Genomic DNA, 22952 nt, shown 5'->3' with positions numbered 1-22952 from the left:
TTGGGCAGCACTTGTTGAACACCCCTGAGTGCGCGAATAACTACCCTAACAATCAATTTAAGGTAATCAATCAAACTCGTAGCATGGCTCACTTATGTGTACTAGAAGCAGCCCGACCAGAGCGTTTGATTAAATCATGAAGCTCTATGCAGCATCCTCCAACACTTTGGATGCCCATTGAAGTTTGTCACCACCTTGATACTCCTGAATGACTATATGGCCGCCACCGTCCTAAGTGGAGGGTTTGAAACTGACGCCTTTCACATCCGGATCGGGGTCAAACAAGGTTGTGTGATTGCACCACCCCCCCACCCCCGTCACCTTGATCAGGTAAATGGTGAACGTCATCGCCCACCTCATTTGAGATGAGCTACCACCTGGCGTCAACATTCAGTATCCTCTGGACGGGAAGCTCTTTGACCTTGGTCACTTCCGGGCAAAAACAGAACTCACCACCGTGGACACCCACGCCCTTCAGTTTGCAGATCCCTGCTGCGTGATGGCTCACTCTGTAGACAACGTGCAAAGGATGCTTGTTGTCTTCAACACCTCGCCCTTAAACATCGCCCAGACGAAGGCCCTTCCCCGGGCCAGTTGAGCACCCCCTGCTCCATCTATGCAGATGGGTCTGGAGTATGTGCAGAGCTTCCCTTATCTCAGCAGCCACCTCTCCCAAGGGCCAACCATCGATGAGGAAGTCCAACACCGAGTCAACTGTGCCAGTGCAGCCGCCTTCAAGCTGCGCTAACATGTCTTTGCACATCAGCAAAGGTTCTGGTTTTTCAGGCCGTTGTGTTGACCATCCTTCTCTACTGCAGTGAAACATGGACTGTCTACCGACGCCAAGTTAAGATCCATGAGAGCTTCCATCAGCTTGTGTCGAATCATGGGGACCAAATGGGAGCACGGCCGGACTAACGTAAACGTCCTCCATGAAGCTGCGTCTACCAGCATTGAAGCCCTGCTCTTGCGGAACCAACTCCGATGGACGGGCCAGTGCGTCTGGATCCCCGAAAACCGCCTCCCTCAGCAGGTTCTCTCCTCACAGGCCTCCATGGGCCAATGTTTAAAGGGCGGCCAAAGGAAAAGGTGTAAGGATACACTCAAGGTCACCCTAAAGCACAGAGGAATTAACACCGCTGACTGGGAGGAGAATGCTGCCGATCGCTCAGCATGGCACCACCTGGTCCATCAAGGCGCAAGCCCCTCGAGGCTCAGAAACTCGACAGCGAGGCGGAACAATGGCGGCAGAGGGAGGAGAAGGAAGCCAACCCGGGACTGCGATTTCCACTCCCCTGCGCAATACCGTGCCCCCCACTGCAGAACAACATGTGGATCCAGGATTGGGCTCCTCAGTCATCTGAAGTCTCACCAAGCCTGACGGACGCCATCCTCGATTCCGAGGGTCAGCTGTCACCGACAAGGAGAAGCGGCATACACTCAAACGCAGGGACCAGTTCTCTGCAGACAAAATGAATGTGTTCAGGCCTTGCACCTCCTTTCAAATACCCAAGAGGTTGGGGAGCTTATAGTTCCTGTTGCTTTCTCCATAGCAACGCCTCAGCCAATCTGAGTTGACTTGCTAACCAATCAGCACCCTTTTCTCCTGTAGTATAAATTGTTGTGATCGTTTGATATTTACCATTCTTTTGTTTGTCCTGATGAGTGCAAGATGAAAACTTTGGCAACGTGTCTATCTTTTCATCAGTAATCAGATTCTGTACGATCAGGTAACTGATTCAAATCATCCCCTCTTTCATCTGATTTTACCTTCATCTGATTTTTCTTTGACAGTATGGTTCCCTATCCGTAAATCTGAGCTCATCCAAACCTGCCCATCCTGCCCTGACACTCTCCAAGTCCCATTCACTCAGTGCCCCTGTGCTCACTGCCCTATGTTTGCTCCCATTCTGGCAAAGTCTTGATTTTGAAGCTTTCATCCTTGTTTTCAAATCCTTCCGTGGCCTCGTCCCCTCCTCCTTATCTCTGCAACCACAAAGAGAAGACACCAAGTTTATCAAGAAAAAAATGACCAAGTTGAGGTCAGCCTTTTGAGAAAAGGGAAGTGGCAGTAACCTGTTTTTAAAATTCTGAATGGGTTGGGGAGGGTAGATATGGAGAGGAAGTTTCCACTTGAGGGAGAACCAAAAACTAGGGGCCATAAATACAGTAGAGTGAATAATAATAACTAATAAATCCAACAAGAAAATAGAGAAATCTCTTTACGCACAGAGTGGTTAGAATGTGGAACTCACTACCATAGGAAGTAGTTGAGGTCAATAGCTTTTTCTTATTCTTTCATGGGGTGTGGGCGTCGTTGGCAAGGCCAGCATTTGTTGCCCATCCCTAATTGCCCTTGAACTGAGTGGCTTGCTAGACCATTTCAGAGGGCAGTTAAGAGTCAACCACATTGCTGTGGATCTAGAGTCACATGTAGGCCAGACCGGGTAAGGACGGCAGATTTCCTTCCCTAAAGGACACTAGTGAATCAGATGGGTTTTTATGACAATCGATGATAGTTTCACAGTCACCATTACTGAGACTAGCTTTCAATTCCAGATTTTATTCATTGAGTTTAAATTCTACCAGCTGCTGTGGTGGGGTTTGAACCCATGTCCCCAGAGCATTAGCCTGGGCCTCTGGATTGCGAGTTCAGTGACTTTACCATATGTTATCATCTATCCCTTTAGCTTAAGGCTTTCAAAATGAAACTGGATGTGTACATGAGAGAAAAGGGAATAGAAAGATAAGCTGAAAGGCTGAGATGAAGCAGATAAAGTGGGAGAAGGCTCATGTGGAATATAAACACCAGGACAGACTGGTTGGCCTTGGTTCTTATTGTACGATGTTGTTACGTGCCTGCATGCCATTGTAATGTAAAGGTGCTCGGCAGAGCAAGGATTAATATGGGACTGGAGAATAGCACCACCCACGGTATGATGTATCGAGTCAGGTGGTAATAGACCGAGCAAACAGTCTAGAGAGAACAGTCTGGAAGCAGCCTGCATGGAGATAACAGCACCATGCATGACAGTAACCTGGGATCTGTAAATAGTTAAAGGTTAACTATAAAGGGTTCATGTTTAAACATACAAGTCTCAAGACCTTATCATTGAGACATCTAAAGAACCCATATTACAACAGTTCTGTGCTGTGAATTCGACGCAATTCTGTGCGAAAGTTTGGACTGACACTTGCACTGCAAGCTTGCAATACTCACTGAGGAAGAAAGTAAGACGACAAGAGGGGAAGTTGGGACTATAACAGCTTGTGATAGAACCTGTGAAAGTGTGACTGTAGTCAGCTAACTCGAATGGATGAGGGGGGTCCTGGGGGAGGGCGTTGGGGTGGCTTTGGAGTAAGACCAGTGGAGTTATCCCCAGGATTTGGGATAAAGTGGATAGCATCCAGAACCCAGAGGGGAGGTGACTGGAGCAGGAAGTTACAATTGTAGAATTATGAGGGGCAAGTCAGCTTTTACAGTCACCTCTGTAATACTCAATTCTCGAGTCCTCAGCAAAACTGTGTTGACTAAGTGGTGGCTCTGTTAAAAACTGACGGTAATTCCAGCATGTCCTTCACTTGCAAATTCTCTCACCTCATTGGGGAAGTGGTGGTGTAGTGGTAATGTCACTGGACTAGTAATCCAGAGGCCCAGGCTAATGCTCTGGGGACATGGGTTCAAATCCCACCACAGCAGCTGGTGGAATTTAAAATCAATTAATAAAACTTGGAATGGTGACTGTGAAACTATAATCAATTGTTGTAAAAACCCATCTGGTTCACTAATGCCCTTTGGGGAAGGAAATCTGCCATCCTTACCTGGTCTGGCCTATGTATAACTCCGAATCCACAGTAATGTTGTTGATTCTTAACTGTCCTCTGAAATGGCCTAGCAAGCCACTCAGTTTAAGGGCAATTAGGGATGGGCAACAAATGCTGGCCTTGCCAGCGACGCCCACATCCCATGAACGGATAAAGAAAAAAACCCCTGTTGCTGAGCTCTGTCACCTCCAATTCTTAGACGGGGTAATATCCTTTAGTGTATTTGAGTGATGAACTATTACCGATGCACATTGTATCTAACGTGTATGCTTCTTATTTTTAGAATACAAAATATCATCTACTTGGATCCTGTGCTAAGTCATCCTGAAAAATAGATGTGAATAGGTTTTGGGCAGTAGTCTCCCAGATAGAGATTAAGTTGAACTTGCATTTCAAGACAAATTTTGCATTGAAATGATCACTGGAAAATTCTGCGAGAGATAATGCTTTGTGGTCAACAGGCTTTCTGAGGGCACAGATGTTTCTCCTGGAGGAAGAAGAAGCTTAGTGTTGGATTTGATGAGGTGTACGTTTGTGTGTGTTAATAACCTTTTCAGCTTCATCCGAATGTACTGAAAAGGACGAGGAAACATACGTGTTTAACAGTTCCCATTTTCTAAAAACACAAAATCATTTTTCTGTAAATGTCTGTTCAGTTGCATCAAGAATGACACAAGGTAAACACGGAGTGAATCCTCTCACTCCTGTCCAAAGGCAGTTGTAGCAATATTTTTAACAATCATGTGGAAGGAACAACACGACATATTTGACTCTCTGCCTGCCTGTTATTTGAAAGTGCTTTTTTTTTTTGCTTTATTAGATTGGGACACTGAAACGCCATGGAAGGACTTTTCTCCCCACAGTGCCCGATAACGCAAGGAAAGAAGCTCACAGTTTGCTGGTTACAGAAGTAAGTCCCTCAAAGCACAGCTGTCAGCAGTACTGATTGCAGAGTTGGCCTTCAAAGTGATTATTGGCTTGTTTTTGTATATGTAAACGAGTTAGCCTCTGAACTGTTGTAAACACTTCGCTATTGCTGGATTCAGCTCTGGGCACAGTGCAGATTTATCAGAACGATAACTGGAGCTAAAAGGGTTAAATGATAAAGGCAGGATACCCAGACAAGGCTTGTGTGCATTCCAGATAGAAGATTATGGAGTGATCTAATTAACGTGTTTAAGTTGATCAAAGGAGTTGACAGGGCCGAATGAGAGAAACCATTTCCTCTGGTGGGGGTGGGGGGGTGGTGGGGTGGGGGGGTGGGGTGGGGGGGGGGTCCAGGACAAAGGGGCAGAACCTTAAATTTCGAGCCAGGCCGTACAGGGGTGATGTCAGGAAGCACTTCTTCACACAAAGGGGAGTGGAAATCCGGAACTCTCTCCCTCGAAAAGCTGTTGATACTGGTGGTCAAGTGAAAATTTCAAAACTGAGATTGATAGATTTTTGTTTGGGATGGTGTTTAAGGGTTACGGAACAAAGGGGGGTGGATGGAGTGAAGATACAGACCTGCCATGATCTCATTGGATGGTAGAACAGGATTGAGGGGCTGAATGGCTCCTTCCTGTTCCTGTGCTCTTGCTTGTAGGTTAGTGTGGCTTTTGGATTGTTCTAATCGTATTGAATAGAATTTTCAAATTCTTTCATAGAATGTGGGTGTCGTTGGCTAGGCCAGCATTTATTGCCCATCCCTAATTGCCCTCGAGAAGGTGGTAGTGAGCTGCCTTCTTGAACCGCTGCAGTCCATGTGGTGTAGGTACACCCACAGTGCTGTTAGGGAGGGAGTTCCATTTATTCAAAATGTAAATGAACTGAATATTTGGACTACTGGAGATGTGAATTGTGATTTCTGTCTTCGTGTAGGTTTGTTTTATAAAAATAATTAAAGGAAGAGGAAACAAAGGTTAGTTTTTGGGGCTAAAGGAGCCCTTTGAAAACCCCCTTGGGGAATAGGAGGCAGCAGTAGTCATCTGAAAAAAAATCAGGAATTCTACCTGCAAATCTTTTTGCGAATAAAGTTTAGATCTTTTGATCATTGCAAGAATGAAAATACTTTGAAAAGAAGATGATGTGTCCATCTTCGATGACGTCTTGCATTTGTTTAGCACCATTAATGTAGTAAAATGCCCTGAGGAGTTTCATAGGAGCATTATCAATCAAAATGTGACACTGAGCCACACAAGGGAGGTATTAGGACTGGCGACCCAAATTTTAGTCAAGGAGGTGGGTTTTAAGGAACTTCTATAAGGAGGAAAGTGGGGTAATGAGGTGAAGAGGTTTAGGGAAGGAATTCCGGAGCTTAGGGTCTCGGCATCTCAAGGCAGGGTCACGATTGGTGGGGCGATTAAAGTCATGGCGGGGGGTGTTCAGGCGGCCATGATTTCATCGTGCTGTCTGGAAATTAAAGCAAACTGAGGAAGTTGATGGCCATTTTGTTGAATGCCAACACAAAGATACTGGGGGACAAGGTATCACATGGCTTCTGAAGGAACTTTTGGGATTTTGGTAACATAACGTTGCAGTTTGGAGCAGGCTCGAGCCTGCTGTGTCATTGAATAAGATCATGGCCGATCTTCGACCTCAACTCCACTTTGTCACCTGATCCCCATTTCCCTTGATTCTTTTAGTGCCCAAAAATCTATCAGTCTCCATCTCGAATATTCTCCACGAATAAGGATCCAGAACTCTGGGGTAGAGAATTCCTATGATGCACCTGGTGGTACTCGATCAGAAAATGATAGTTGACTGTAGGCCACTGATTTGAGAGATGGAGTGATTTGGATTGGTGATAAATGCTACATCCATCTCCTACTTTCATTCATTCACGGGATGTGGGTGTCACTGGCTTGGCCAGCATTTATCACCCATCCCTAATTTCCCTTGAGAAGGTGGTGGTGAGCTGCCTTGAACTGCTGCAGTCCATGTGGTGTAGGTACACCCAGGAAGGGAGTTCAAGGATTTTGACCCAGTGACAGTGAAAGAACAGCAATACATTTCCAAATCAAGATGGTGAGTGGCTTGGAGGGGAGCTTCCAGGTCCCATGTATCTGCTGCCCTTGTCCTTCTAGATGGTAGCGGTTGTGGGTTTGGAATGTGCTGTCTCAGGGGGTTTGGTGAGTTCCTGCATTGCGTTTTGTAGATGGTACACACTTTTGCCACTGTGCTTGGTAGAGGGAGTGAATGTTTGTGGATGGGGTGTCAATCAAGCGGGCTGCTTTGTCCTGGATGGTGTTAAGCTTGTTGAGTGTTGTTGGAGCTGCACTTATCCAGGCAAGTGGGGAGTGTTCCATCACACTCCTGACTTGTGCCTTGTAGATGGTGGACAGGCTTTGGGGAGTCAGGAGGTGAGTTACTCACAGGATTCCTAGTCTCTGACCTGCTCTTGCAGCCCCAGTATTTATATGGCTAGTCAGTTCAATTTCTGGTCAATGGTAACCCCTGAGGATGTTGATGGTGGGGGATTCAGCGATCGTATTACCATTGAACATCAGGGGGCGATGGTTAGGTTTTCTTTTGTTGCCACAAAGTTATATTTCTTAAGATGAGCCTAATGCATAGACAAGGTTATATGTACTTAAGTGCTTGGGTTTCACATCTAGTGTAAGGCAGTTCGAGGGATGGAGAAGCATCGGGTTGTGCTGCGGCCGTTGAAGTGGTTTTCGGATTGTGGGGATGTTAGGATTTATTGAATGTTGCAGTTCTTTATGGCAGCCTTGCGAGCTGGAAGGCAAGAAGGCAAGATTATCCCAACTGGGTTTCAACATTTCTTATACTGTTAGTTCTAATGTATGGAAAACTTAATTAAAACGAACCCTCTCGGATGATGCACCCTAGGGCAGTAAATATGTAGTAACTGTTGGAGTTAGACCATCATGTGCCCTTGTTAATAGGCATGGAAATGCACCTAATAATGTACCACTAAAATTATTATATTTTGGCTTAAAGCGTTCTTGTTTATCCTGTAGCATTCTGAGCTAAAAAAAAAGTCCTACACCTGCTTTGCTACAATTAGTTAAACCCTTTCATTATTTGGGCTAAATATCACTTGCCTATTTTTCATCTAAAGTGTTGAAATTCTTGAAATTATCAGGTGTAAAAAGAAAGTTTCATGAGTTAATTGGAGGGCTGTGATCCAACACTGGTGCTTTGAAGTTGAGTTCACTGACTCCCGTCTGATCTATTGTTATGACTTGTTTTCTAATCTTAATTCCTGTCTCTAACGACCCCAAACACCCAGGCGCTGATAACTTGGAGCTTTTCCTCCCATTTCCAAGCAGCCTCAACCTCAGTTTCGTTACCGTGTGGTGCAAAAGCTCCACGTACAGCTAAATACTTGAGTGATAAGCTTTTCTAATCAAGAACGTTAGAATATGTTTGGCAGTTTTATCGTCAGGCTTTTCAACATTGACTGGGAATGTCCTGCAAGGTTGGAATGCACACGAGGTTGTTGTTCTCTGACTTCATGTCCAGATCTAGTGAGTGTTTGACCTCTGAACCCCAAACTGCTCTTTTTAAAGACGCATAAAATGGACAGTGGACATTTTTGAATGATAACAGGTGGGGTTTATACTTGCGCTTAGGAATGTTGAGTTTGCTGTTGTACAGGATGGAGTTATATATAGAACTCATTAGACTGGAAAGAGCGTTTGAAAACAATACCCGTTTTACATAAAATAAAAGCAAAATACTGCGGATGCTGGAAATCTGAAACAAAAACAAAAATAGCTGGAAAAACTCAGCAGGTATGACAGCATCTGCGGAGAGGAACACAGTTAACGTTTCGTGTCCGTATGACTCTTCATCAGAACTAAGGAAAAATAGAAATGAGGTGGAATATAAACTGGTTGAGGGGGGTGGGACAGGTAGAGCTGGATAGAGGGCCAGTGATAGGTGGAGGCAAAGAGATTGCCAAAGATGTCATAGACAAAAGGACAAAGGGGTGTTGACGGTGGTGATATTAGTTGAGGAATGTGCTAATGGTGACATTAAGGGTAGAAAGCAGGACGAGCAAGTGACAGATAGCCCTAGTGGGGGTGGGGGAGGGGGAGGGGGAAAGGGATCGAAATAGGCTAAAAGGTAGAGATAAAACAATGGATGGAAATACATTTAAAAATAATGGAAATAGGTGGGAAAAGAAAAAATATATATATTAAAAAAATATAAATTATTGGAATAAGGGGGATCGGAAAGGGGGTGGGGATGGAGGAGAGAGTTCATGATCTAAAGTTGCCTAATCGGAAGATGAGGTGCTGTTCCTCCAGTTTGCGTTAAGCTTCACTGGAACATTGCAGCAGGCCAAGGACAGACATGTGGGCATGAGAGCAGAGTGGAGTGTTGAAATGGCAAGCGACAGGGAGGTCTGGGTCATGCTTGCGGACAGACCGAAGGTGTTCCACAAAGCGGTCACCCAGTCTGCGTTTGGTCTCTCCAATGTAGAGGAAACCGCATTGGGAGCAACGAATACAGTAGACTAAATTGAGGGAAGTGCAAGTGAAATGCTGCTTCACTTGAAAGGAGTGTTTGGGCCCTCGGATGGTGAGGAGGGGGGAAGTAAAGGGGCAGGTGTTACACCTTCTCCGGTTGCATGGGAAGGTGCCGTGGGAGGGGGTTGAGGTGGAGGGGGTGATGGAGTAGTGGACCAGGGTGTCCCGGAGGGAACGGTCCCTACGGAATGCCACAAGGGGGGTGAAAGGAAGATGTGTTTGGTGGTGGCATCATGCTGGAGTTGGCGGAAATGGCGGAGGATGATCCTTTGAATGCGGAGGCTGGTGGGGTGATAAGTGAGGACAAGGGGGACCCTATCATGGTTCTGGGAGGGAGAGGAAGGTGTGAGGGCGGATGCGCGGGAGATGGGCCGGACACGGTTGAGGGCCCTGTCAACCACCGTGGGTGGAAAACCTCGGTTAAGGAAGAAGGAGGACATGTCAGAGGAACTGTTTTTGAAAGTGGCATCATCAGAACAGATGCGATGGAGGCGAAGGAACTGAGAGAATGGGATGGAGTCCTTACAGGAAGCGGGGTGTGAGGAGCTGTAGTTGAAGTAGCTGTGGGAGTCGGTAGGCTTGTAATGGATATTGGTGGACAGTCACGTTTTACATAGCTGTAGATCCCTGGAATTTATTGCATTGCTTATGAAATTGTTAAATGAAGTTGTCACATGCATATACTCATGTGGAATAACCCCAGAAGAATGGTGCGATAGAATTGTCACCTTGCTCCTCCAATTCTGGCTTCTTTAAACATCACAGATTTTAATCACTCCACCATCGGCGGCCATGCCTGGGCCTGAAGATCTGGAATTCCCTCCCTAAACCCCTGTCTCTCTCCTTTTAAGATGCTCCTTGAAACCTACCTCTTCAGTCAAGCTTTTGGTCACCTGTCCAGATATTTCCTTATGTAGTTTGGTGTCAAATTTAGTTTGATAATCACTTCTGTGAAGTGCCATTTTGTTGGGCTAAAGGTGCGATATAAATGCAGGTTGTTGTTGGAGAGCCATCACATTCTAACAGAAATGTGCTCACCCTCTGAAGCTCGATAGCAGGATCAGAAATGTCCCGTGGTTTTTCTTCTCAGTTTCCTCCTTTCACGCTCGCAGCCAAAATGTATTCCTTGCTGGAGGTATTGCAGAGGTATGAATTCCGTCCAGTATCTGTTTTGTTAGGGTCTCCTTTCATCCATGAGGCTTGGTAATTAGTGCTGCCAGGCGATCTGCCTGTGACAGCAACAGCTTGCATTTATCTAGTGCCTGTAAAATGTCCCAAGACGATTGACAGGGGTGAAACTGAACAAAATTTGGCACCAAGGCACAAGTGATATTTGGACAAATGACCAAAAGCTTGTTCAAAGAAGTTTTGGGCAGCACTTAGCAGGGGAGATGATGGCCTAGTGATAGTGTCAAAGGACTCGTAATCCAGAGGCCCAGGCTACTGTTCTGGTTCAAATCCCACTGTGGTCAAGTATTCATGTGGAATATAAAGCTGACCTCAGTCATGGTTACCATGAAGCCATTGTCATAAAAAACCCATCTGGTTCACTAATGTCCTTTAGGGAAGGAAATCTGCCGTCCTTACCTGGTCTGGCCTACATGTGACTCCAGACCCACAGCCATGTGCTTGACTCTTAACTGCCCTCTGAAACGGCTTAGGGCAATTAGAGATGGGCAACAAATGTTGGCTTTGCCAATGTTGCCCACATCCCGTGATAAAAAAAAGGAAAAGAAGGGAGAGGCAGAGGGATTTGGGAAGGGAGTTCCAGAGTTTGGGACTCAGGCATCTGAAGGCACAGCTGCTGAGGGGTGAAAATCAGGGAGGCACGAGAGGTCAGAACGAGAGGAGCGCTGAAATTTCGGGGACTGAAAGAGATTACAGAGAGGGGGAGGGTGAGGATGAAAAATTTTAAGTCAAAGTGTTGTCAGACCAGGAGCCAATGTAGGTCAGTGAGCACAGGGGTGATGGGCGAGCGGGACTAAGTGCAAGTTAGGATAGGAGCACCAGAGTTTGGGATGAGCTCAAGTTTACTGAGGGAGGAAAGCGGCCAAAGAGAACACCGGATCTGCCCAGTCTGAAGGCAATAAATGCATAGATAAGGGTTTCAGCAGCAGATGAGCCGCGCAGGGGTGGAGATGGGCAGTGTTACAAAGTTGGAAGTGCGACTGAGTTTGACCCACCTCCCCCTTGCGTTTCTTCCCTAACAAGTCCATTCCGAACGGGGCGAACGGGATGGCCAGCAGCCTAGGGAACACTGGCAGAAAGTTTCCCCCCTTTTTAATCTGGGAACAATGGGTAGGATCGCAGTGCTCTGTCCCAAACCGGCTAATGGGGGGTAGAATTAGAGTTGAACATGGCAGCTTTCCTGGCCCCAGGCGGGTCAGCTCCACGTTAGATTGGATGCGACCTGAAAAGCAGTTCGTACTTTCAGCAAAAAAAAAATGATGACTTCACCTGAATATCGGGTTCCCAACCCTCCAGGATTAGCCTGGAACCTCCAGGAATCGAAGATCAATCTCCAGGACGTTGCTGTCATCAATCCTGGAGAAAAAAAACTTAAGGAAGTTAAAAAAGATGGGTTTTTTTGTTCATTTTCTTTCAACATTTTCAACATTGTTGCATCTGGTAAAGAAAAATGGAGGATAAAAGACAGTTTGGCTGACAGTCAAGCATCATCCAATTAGGTAATGAGTCTTTTTGCTTTCCAATTGGCCTAGGAAGGCAGTGCATCACAAGGATGGAAATGTTGGTTGACTAATGGCAAGAGTGTGGGGTCAAGTCTTGTGATGATTCCTCCAGGAAGATATTTAATCGCAGTTGGCAACTCTACCCTCTATACTGTACTCAGTGCAGTTTTATGCTACGTAATTTATTAGTCCAAGAGATTGGGATCACTTGATGTTGTTGCTTTAGTGCGGAAGCCCCGCTAATTTATTTCCTGCTTCCTACCCCCCTCCCCCATCACTCCAACATGCTGAGGGGGATTAGACTAATTGTGTCTCGACTCCTTCTGTGGCTCAGATCAATTATCGCAGTTTAGAGCATAAAATGAATTCAGGACTTCTGTCTCCTGCATAGTCCAGCGTTACAACTGGAGTTGTCATATGGCCACTTAACGTATGTGTTGGGTTTGCAACACTGGCTAACCAGGAATGTTAGTTTTCTTTTAATCGCATACATCGATTGAAAGCCAGACTTTGTATATTTTTGCTTTAAATGACTTCTAAACTTTTCTGAAACAGAAGTTATTTTTATATACTGGTGGTTGTGCTAGCTTTTGAAAATAAGGGCATTTAAAGATGTCAAAGATCAATATAGCCTAAATTAGAGGACTTGATTAAAATATGAAAAATTTTGTGTGTCAGCATTATTTTCCAATCTTCAGATATTTATAATAAATAATATGTGAAGCACAGGCAAAAAGCAACCCAACGAGTTATAATACCTTTCAAAATATCTTCAGAAAAGGAGTGGTGGAAGTTTGGAACTCTCTTCTACAAATGTCAATTGATGCTAGATCAATGGTAAATTTTAAATCTGAGATTGATAGATTTTTGGCATTCAAAGGTATTAGGGGATATGGGGCAAAGGGGCTAATATGGGGTTAGATCACCGATCAGCCATTTTCTCATTGAATGGTGGGAAAGGTTGAAAGGGCCGAATGGTCTCCTGTTCCTATTTTTATCCATATTCATTTGGAGATGATACTCGGTATCAAATGATTCTTCAAAATGGTAATTTTGGGTGCAGCAGCATATTTTATATATATATATATGATGCCAGATACTGTTAGTACCAAGCTAAACATGACACTGTTTAAAATCTTCAAACAGTCACTGTATAGAACCCAAGCAGCAAATTGCTAAGTCTGTGTCTCAGATTGACAGTGTGGCTGGGACTGCTACTTTGAAGAAGCTTTGTCTTGGGGAGGCCCTGTAACCTGATATGCTCTTTTAAGCAGGTTTGTGATATTTGACAACAGGTGCAGAGTGTGTTAAGTAATCCTGGTTGGGTCAAAGAGCAACAAGGCTGCAACATTAAGGCATGAATAAATCTAATAAGGAATTTAAGAGAAACCTCTTTACCCAGAGAGTGGTGAGAATGTAGAACTCACTGCTGCAGGGAGTGGTTGAGGTGGATCGTATCAGGAGGTTTTAAAGGGAATCTGGAAAAACACATGAAGGAAACAGGAATAGAAGGTTATGTTGATTTGTGTCAGTCGTGGCTCGGTGAGTGACGCTCTCGTATCTGAGTCACAAGGTTGAAGGTTAAAAGACCTAAATCTAGGACTTGAATTCAAAAATCAAGACTGACACTGCTGGTGCAGCACTGAGGGAGTCCTGCACTGTTGGAGGTGCCGTCTTTCCGATGGGAAAGTTAAACCGAGGCCCCATCTTCTCCCTCAGGTGAACGTAAATCAATTCCACAGAACTATTTCAAAGAAGAGCAGTTATCCCCAGTGTCCTGACCAATATTTTATCCCTCAATCTACATCACAAAAGACAGGTTATCTGGTCAACATCAGTTGGCAGTTTGGAGTTTCCTGTGTGCAAAGTGGCTGCTGTTTTTCCAACATTACAACAGTGACTACACTAAAAGTATTTCACTGGCTGTAGAACACTTTGGGATGTTGAGTGGTCATATGCTATACAAGTGCAATTATTTATATGATGAGATGGAAGTAAAGTGGGAGCATGCTCATTTAAGCATAAACACTGGCACCGACGAGTTGGACCAAATAGCCTGTTTCTGTGCTGTAAAATTCTGTGTGAAGGGCAGTTGCACATGTAATGTCAACCTCCAACAGCATGATCATGCTTGTGTTAATGCAAAGTGGTGTCTTTCTGTGTTTATTCTTGCAGTGAAGGCCAGGCTGCAGAGTGAAGAATAGTTTTTCCTTCTTGCATTGTTTATGAATTGCTTATTATTTCTCTGAAGGAGATCATTGTCAGGTTTTTCCAACGTAATGTCTTATCTTAAACAGTTGGTGGTCTGTTTTTGATTCAGACATTTGCTCGGTTTCTAACGATTAGAGAAGCATTATCTTATCTGAAGAGATGGTATCATTGTTGCATTTCACTAGCTGGACTTACATTAAATCCTTGCTTTGTCAACAGCCCCAAACCTTTTCAAGCAAATTTGTTTTTCTAAAGGTTTTGCCCTTGCATAGCTACATGGGCGATGCTTATGCACGTACACCAGTGCTGTAGAGAGAGAGTAGAGAAGCTGAGATTGTTCTCCTTACAGCATCGAAGGTTAAGGGGAGATATAACAGAAGCATTCAAAATTAGGAAAGATTTTGATTTGAGTAAATAAAGAGAAACTATTTCCACTGGCAGGAGGGTTGTTCACTAGCGAGACACAGAGTTAAAAGAACCACGTGGGAAATATTTTTACGTGGCCAGTTGTTGTGGTCTGGAATGCGCTGCCCATAAGGGCTGTAGAAGCAGGTTTGGTTGCAGCTTTCAAAAGGGAATTGGGTAAACGCTTGAAAAGAAAAAATTTGCAGGGCTGTGAGGGAAAAAGTAGGGGGAGGGGGGCAAATTGGATAACTCTTTCAAAGAGCCGGCACAGGCACAATGGGCTGAATGGCCGCCTCCTGTGCTGTGTGATACTCTGATGTGACTTGACGAGATGCTACCTGAGTCACTTTGAGCACAGAAATAATGATTGTGTTTCAGACGTGACTTAAAATGTTGAAATAATTCGATGTGTTCCTTTTTAGCACATGCTGGCTGGGTCGTTTAGTCACCCAGGAATAAACGAGGAATCCTACGGGACCTTGGGGGAAACTGTATGGTTTTCCTCTTCTCATCCTGACTGGTAAAAGGAACCACCAGCACACCAGCAAAAATCTTCATGCTATGATTGGTTGGGATTTGGAAGGCACTGCCTGATAGGGTGGTGGATGTAGATTTAATGGTTGCATTCAACAAGGAATTGAATAAATACAAAAAAGAGAAAAAATATTGCAGGCGCATGGGGAAAGAGTCAGGGGGCGAGAATAACTGCATTGTTCTTCAAAAATGCCAGCCTAGACTTTTTATTTATTCTTTCATTGGATGTGGGCTTCACTGGCTGGGCCAGCATTTATTGCCCATCCCTAGTTGCCCTTGAGAAGGTGGTGGTGAGCTGCCTTCTTGAACCGCTGCAGTCCATGTGGTGTAGGTACACCCACAGCGCTGTTAGGGAGGGAGTTCCAGGATTTTGACCCAATGACAGTGAAGGAACGGCGATATATTTCCAAGTCAGGATGGTGTGTGACTTGGAGGGGAACTTCCAGGTGGTGGCGTTCCCAGGCATGTGCTGTCCTTGTCCTTCTAGGTGGTAGAGGTTGCAGGTTTGGAAGGTGTTGTTGAAGGAGCCTTGGCGAGTTGCTGCAGTGCATCTTGTAGATGGGTGGTACACACTGCTGCCACTGTGCGTCAGTGATGGAGGGAGTGAATATTTAAGGTGGTGGATGGGGTGCCAATCAAGTGGGCTCCTTTGTCCTGGATGGTGTTGAGCTTCTTGAGTGTCGTGGGAGCTGCACTCATCCAGGCAAGTGGAGAGTATTCCATCACACTCCAGACCTGTGCCTTGGAGACAGTGCAGAGGCTTTGGGGAGTGGGGAGGTGAGTTGCTTGCAGCAGAATTCCTAGCCCCTGACTTGCGTAGGTTGAGCCAGGGGCTTTTGTTCCACATAGTAAGAAGGTTGATTTAACTTAAGTGGTGCTGTTCAGTCTATCTTTGGCCTAAAGCCAAACTTGTACAAAGTAGTTTATTGCCATATCCAAGAAGTGTCCCTCTTTCCAATTCAAGCTTGAGGCTATCACTTTGTGCACATCAATGTCAGGTAGGCCCAATGTTTAATGAACAGTAATGAACAGAGAGAAGGGAGTTTAATACAGAGAAGTGTGAGAGTTAGGGTTAGGTATTTTGTCAGAAGGAATAGGAGAGACCATATGGACTAAGTGGCAGAGTTGTTAAAGAGTGTGCAGGGACAGAGGGACCTGGAGTGCATGTGCATAGATCTTTGAAGGTGGTAGTACATATTGAGAGGGGACTCAGTAAAGTATTTGGGACCTGGGGCTTCATAAGGGAAGTTACGCTGCAACTTTCTAAAGTACTAGTTAGGCCACAACTAGAATATTGTGTCCCGTTCTGGTCACTATACCTTAAGAAGGATTCAAAGGTGCTGGAGCAGGTGCAGAGGAGATTTACCAGAATGGTTCCAAGGATGAGGGATTTTAACCACAAGGCTTGGCTTGGAGAAGCTGAACTTGTTCTCCTTGGAGCAAAGGGGTTAAGGGGGGATTTGATAGAGGTGTACAATATTATGACAGGTTTAGATAAGGTATCCAAAGAAAGGTGCTCCCATTAGCTGATGCTACAAGGACCAGGGGATACAGATTTAATGTTTTGTGCAAGAAATGTGAGGGGAATGAGAGGAAGAACATTTTTTACACAATGAGTGACTTGGAACTTGCTGCCTCCGAGGGCAGTGGCAACAGAGGTGAGCAAAGATCTCATTAGGAAATTGGAGGGAATAAGCTTGGGACTGACTGGATTGCTGTACAGAGAGCCAGCATAGACTCGATGGGCCAAATGGCCGCCTCTTTTGTCATTCTGACTCTTTGACTGGGGGATAGGAAATGAAAGGAAGGGAGGGGAGAGGCAGACAGTCGGTTTCTGAATATGGAATCTTGTAGGTTGCATATTGACCGGGGTTCTGTTTATCTGCCAGTTGAACAGTGCTCAGTGATTCAATATGAATGGTACTCAGATTTAATATTGTGGGTTATCAGAAATGTAGGCAAAGAGAAGCAGTAAAGATTGTGCAAATGCCATTGTCCCCTGTGTAGAAAGTAATATTCAGATTGCTGGGTTTAAGTTGCAGACATCAATCCATGCTCGCAACTCAAGTACCAAGTCTAGCATCTAGGCATGCCACCAAAACATGGGACATGTCTCCTGGGTCACTGTACAATGTGCAGCGTTCTGTAAGAGAGGTATCGTTAAGTGCATTGCTATTTTCAAATGTGATAAAAGAAAACCGGACAAGGATAAAGAATAATAGACTTCCCGTTCCTAGTGGCCGCTTCATTATTTGTGGAACCTTTTTGTACAAATAGGAATTTCCTCAACCATTGACTCCCACCAGTTTGTCCTCTGCTCAATGTGTCCAACTGACTTGTTGGAAGTCAGTCTGTCCACAGGAATTTTCAAATTGAATTCCACGGGTACTGGGAGATTTTGGATTTTGGTTTCACACAATAACTTAAGTGCTTCTCACGGGCATTTTGTTAAAAGCCAAAAACAGAAAATGCTGGAAAAACAGCATTTTCTGTTTTTGTTTCAGATTTCCAACATCCGCAGTAGTTTGCTTTTATCTTGTCAAAAGTCAAAATGGACTGTCTTCAATCTTGACATTTTTATCTGACCACCTGCATTTTAGAGTGCTCTGATATTTGAACAAAAACTAGTTTTAGATCATCTTTAAGCGCACACAGCTGTTATCTCCCTCAGCCATGTTTACACCTTGAATCCAATATCCGTTCCTGCACAATTGAAAGAACACAGAAGAATTAATGCTGATATCTTTATGCACCCTCGACTTTTCAAGACTTTGGCACTGTGGAGGTCGCGTTGAGAATAACAATATTTAATTTTTTTTGAGTTGGGCTTGATAAGTACACGATGGAGAAAGGAATAGAAGAATACGCTGATAAGGTGAGATGAAGACGGGCGGGAGGAGGCTCGTGTGGAGCAGAAAGGCCAGCATAGACCAGTTGGGCCAAGTGGCCTGTTTCTGTGCTGTAAGAGTCTATGCAGCAGGCAATATTCAGCATTACCTTGTTTTTTCTTTTCAGTGCATCAAGACCTACAACTCTGATTGGCATCTTGTTCACTACAAGTATGAAGATTACTCAGGAGACTTCAGGCAACTGCCAAAGTGAGTGAATTCATTTCCCATTAACACTTGGTCTACTTTTTGAAGTAAAACCATTTAAGTTTAAAAACAGAGCCTCAACTTCACGGCTGCATTTAAATGTCATCAGTTACAAAGAGTTTTCATTGTTTTGTATCCTATCTAACTTCATGGTTAGATGAACAGCTGAAGAACTTTAATTGCAGTGCATTGAATTAATGTCATTAATTCACAAAGTTTTGCTGAATAATAGTTGTCCACATGTGACTCTTTAGACGATTTCTTGGCTCATTCCATGTTTCACCTCTGACCCTGCCTCAGCTTATCTGCTATTGAAGCCCTCATCCATGTCTTCCTTGCCTCTAGACTTGACCATTCCAATGACCCCCTGGCCGGCCTCCCACATTCTACCCTCCAAAAGCTTAAACTCATCCAAAACAGCTCATACTCCAACTTGCACAAAGCCTCGTTCATCTGTAATGCCTATGCTCACTGACCTGCATTAGTTCTTCATTCAGCAACATCTTGATTTTAAAATTCTCATCCTTGTTTACAAACCCCACCATGGCCTCGCCCTTCCCCATCTCTGTACTCCCCTCCAGCCTCACAACCTCTAGGGATATCTGCGGCATCTCCAATTCCGACCTCTTGCATGTTCCCAGTTTTAATCGCTTCACTATTGGCAGCCGTGAATTCAGCTACCAAGGCCCAAAGCTCTGGAATTCCCCACTTAAACCTCTCGTATCTCTCACTTTCCTCCTTTAAGTCGCTCCTTAAGACCTGCTTCCCTGCCCTAATATCTCCTTATGTGGTTTGATGTCATATTTTTTGATAACGCTCCTGTGAAGCGCCTTGGGATGTTTTACTAAATTAAAATTGCTAAAGAAATGCAAGTTGTCGTTGCTAACCTAGGCCCATTAATCTCTAAAGCTTTCACTTTATTTCCTTGTCCAGATGGTCACAATTGATAGTTCTAACATTTCTTCAAAACAAATTGGGAAATGATCGGAAAGACGCACATCCCAAACCTGTTTTAACTTGTACTCTGAGAAACGTGTGTTAACTGCTACGTTGCCCATCAGTTAAATCATTTAACAGTTCTCATGCAGAATGATCTGCAATGTAAATATGAGCTTTACGCTCAATCCTACCCTTTATCACAGCGAAAGGACATAACCTGTGCAGTGTTACAATAGTGCTGGTGTGTGAAACAGGTCTCTGTGCAGTAATTTAAAGGCTCACAAACTATTAAATTATTTTTAAAATGTATAATTAAATTAGTTCATAATTTAGTAATTTAAAAGGTACACCTCAACATTGTGAAACCACCCACAAGAACTTAAGAAATTAAATAGGAAAACTTTACTGAATTTATTTATTTCTTCTTGTGGAACTTTGATTGTCACAACCTGGAATACCACTGGGAGAGAGAACTTGAACCGTAGGGAGTTTAGGATTTTTAAGAGCAGGGGAAGCCACATTCTATTTAATAGGCGTCTAATTGTACCCGAGTTCGTACGATATGGATGAGTAAAGCAGATTTCAGCAGATGTTTTGCTTCAGCCGTACGCTGTGTCAGTGGGTAGCACTTTGGCCTCTGAGTCAGAAGGTTGTAGGTTCAAGTCCGGCTCCAGGGACCTGAGCGCAAAAGTCTCAGCTGACGCATCAGGGTGGGTGCTGCACTGTCGGAGGTGCTGTCTTTCAGATGGGATGTTGAACTGAGACCTCTCCTGCACTTTCAGATCCTGAAAGATCCTGGGGCACCATTCTGAAGAAGAGCAGGGGAGTTCCCCCCCCCCCTGCTATCCTGGCTAATATTTATTCCTCAGTCAACAACACAGAAACACATTATCTGCTCATTATCACATTGCTGTTTGTGGGATCTTGGTGTTTGCAAATTGGCTGCTGTGTTTCCTACATTACAGCAGTAACTGTGCTTCAAAAGTACTTCATTGGCTGGAAAGTGTTTTGAGGCGTCCTAAGGTCATGAAAGGCGCTATATAAATGTGGGTTTTTTTCACAAGTGCTGCTGCATTTTTGTTAAATCCAACTCTTGATTTTTAAAGAAAATTCAGTATTTTCATACCTGCCAGATTACACTACGTTTGTTTGTTTCTTTCCCAACAGCAAAGCACCCAGACCAGAAAAGCTTCCAGTCCACGTTTTTGAAGTTGACGAAGATGTTGACAAAGATGAGGTAGTTATTATTTGTTCTCCTGCTTCATTTGTACCTGATTTACTTGGGAAGAACTGAAGTGAGTTACAGTTTCCTCCCCTATCTCCCCCCATCACTCCCGCCACTGTGACGTTCATCTTAATTCGAATCAATGTGCACCTGCACCACTTAATCGGTTCGAACATGGACAAAAGAGCTGAACTCCCGAGGTGAGGTGAGAGTGACCCCCCTTGACATCAAGGCAGCATTTGACTGAGTGTGGCATCAAGGACCCCTAGCAAAACTGGGGTCAATGGGAATCAAGGGGAAAACTCTCCACTGGTTGGAGTCATACCTAGCACAAAGGAAGATGGTTGTGGTTGTTGGAGGTCAGTCATCTCAGCCCCAGGACATTACTGCGGGAGTTCCTCAGGGTAGTGTCCTCGGCCCAACCATCTTCAGCTGCTTCATCAATGACCTTCCTTCCATCATAAGGTCAGAAGTGGAGATATTCGCTGATGATTGCACAATGTTCAGCACCATTTGTAACTCCTCAGATATGGAAGCAGTCCATGTCCAAATGCAGCAAGACCTGGACAATATCCAGGCTTGGGCTGACAAGTGGCAAGTAACATTCGCGCCACACAAATGTCAGGCAATGACCATCTCCAACAAGAGAGAATCTAACCATCTCCTCCCCTTTGACATTCAATGGCATTACCATCACTGAATCCCCCACTGCCAACGTCCTGGGGGTTACCATTGACCAGAAACTGAACGGGACTAGCCATATAAATACTGTGGCTACAAGAGCAGGTCAGAGGCTAGGAATCGTGCGATGAGTAACTCACCTCCTGACTCCCCAAAGCCTGTCCACCATCTACAAGGCACAAGTCAGGAGTGTGATGGAATACTCTCCACTTGCCTGGATGAGTGCAGCTCCCACAACACTCAAGAAGCTTGACACCATCCAGGACAAAGCAGCCCGCTTGATTGATTTCACTCCCCCCCCACCCCCTGCCCTCCACCATCGACGCATAGTATCACTATCTAAAAGATGCACTGCAGGAACTCACCAAGGCTCCTTCGACAGCACCTTCCAAACTCACGACCACTACCATCTAGAAGGACAAGGGCAGCAGACATGCGGGAGCATCACCACCTGGAAGTTCCCCTCCAAGCTACTCACCATCCTGATTGGAAATATATCGCCGTTCCTTCACTGTCACTGGGTCAAAATCCTGGAACTTCCTACCAGCACTGTAGATGTACCTACACCACATGGACCACAGCGGTTCAAGAAGCCAGCTCACCACCACCTTCCCAAGGACAATTAGGGATGGGCAATAAATGCTGGCCCAGCCAGTGAAGCCCACATCCCGTGAATGAATAAAAATTAATTGTTTCACAGGCTCATGAGCATGCGAGACAGAATAGGTAACTAGCAAGATAGCTCCCTCGTAGGCATTGGGACAGTTCTTGCCAGAAGAGGGGAATCTTGTGGTACCACTGGTTAGTTTAGACCTTTTCTCTCAACATTCAGCTCTCCATCTTGCTGGGAGTGTGAGCTGACAATGGTGCAGGAAAGGCAAGTGAGACCTCCTTGAACAATGTGACCAACAGTCTATCCCTTTAACCAATGAGATTTAAGGATTGTGAGAGAAGCAGAGGAATGACAGAGAAGGAAATCGTGTGAATTGGAGCCAATTCGGGAAGAAAGTGAAACAAAGTGAGGGAAAGAAAGATTGGATTAAGAGAGAGTGAGGAAAAAGAGACAGAAAGGAAAACTAAGAAAAACATTTCAAATTTATTGTGTAAAAGACATTCCTGAGGAAAATTTGCCACTTCACAGGAGTGAGACTCCTTAGTTTAAAGATTGCATTTCTGGACCAGAGAGATTGATTGATTGGCATTGCAATAACAATTATCGCATTGTTAAAGAGGCACTTATGTTATTAGTTCTGTGCCCTAACTTTCTACAGTGAATTTAATGGACAATTAATGTGCAAATCCAACAAGTCCTTCAATTAACGAGAGGCAAGTGGGTTCTGAAATGAATGGGCTGTATCTCACTGGAGAAATCAGGGATGGTTAATGATTCATGTGCAAATCGACGAGCAAATTCTGGAGACTTGCAGCTCCTGGCATATCCCTTCCTATCCAGAACCTGCCATCCAGTTCGTATCTTAATAACTTGAGTGCATCCTTAAGATTCCCTTAATGTTGCACAAGTGCTGGCCCATTGATGTTGTACTTGATTTTCGATCTGCAGCATTTCTGGAGTGCACAATTTAAAATAAGAAAAGCTGTTAATTTGGAATCATTGCAAATTTTGAAGTATAATGTGAATGCAGTTTCAACTGAAAAAAGAGTGCAGAAACATTTCTTGCATCTATATGTATTTACTGCTGGAGGAACTGCAATCATCCCATTGAAAATGATTGAAATGTTTTGCATAATAGATCTGAATTTATTGGATGTGTTTCATGTACTGAGAGTTAATTTCTGATGAGATCTGTTGATCTTGCTTCATGTGCTAATATTTCCATAACTTAATATAGTGCGATGATTGGAGTTC

General features: G+C 44.5%; 1 protein-coding gene across 2 annotated transcripts in view; it reads left to right on the top strand.

Annotated features, from left to right (window-relative positions):
* The window catches only part of LOC144683047 (dedicator of cytokinesis protein 9-like), a 304955-nt gene that overhangs the window by 123292 nt on the left and 158711 nt on the right, over positions 1–22952 (top strand). For both annotated transcript variants that reach the window (XM_078546055.1, XM_078546054.1), the window contains exons 3-5: positions 4646–4735; positions 18161–18243; positions 20347–20416. In XM_078546055.1, the coding sequence (XP_078402181.1) occupies positions 4646–4735; positions 18161–18243; positions 20347–20416 (243 nt within the window). The remainder of the gene's footprint in view (positions 1–4645; positions 4736–18160; positions 18244–20346; positions 20417–22952) is intronic.

Source organism: Cetorhinus maximus, chromosome 7 (assembly GCF_964194155.1).
Source record: "Cetorhinus maximus chromosome 7, sCetMax3.hap1.1, whole genome shotgun sequence".
NCBI classification, from domain to species: domain Eukaryota; kingdom Metazoa; phylum Chordata; class Chondrichthyes; order Lamniformes; family Cetorhinidae; genus Cetorhinus; species Cetorhinus maximus.
Note: the sequence above shows the minus strand (reverse complement) of the source record. Positions and strands in the feature narration are given on the sequence as shown.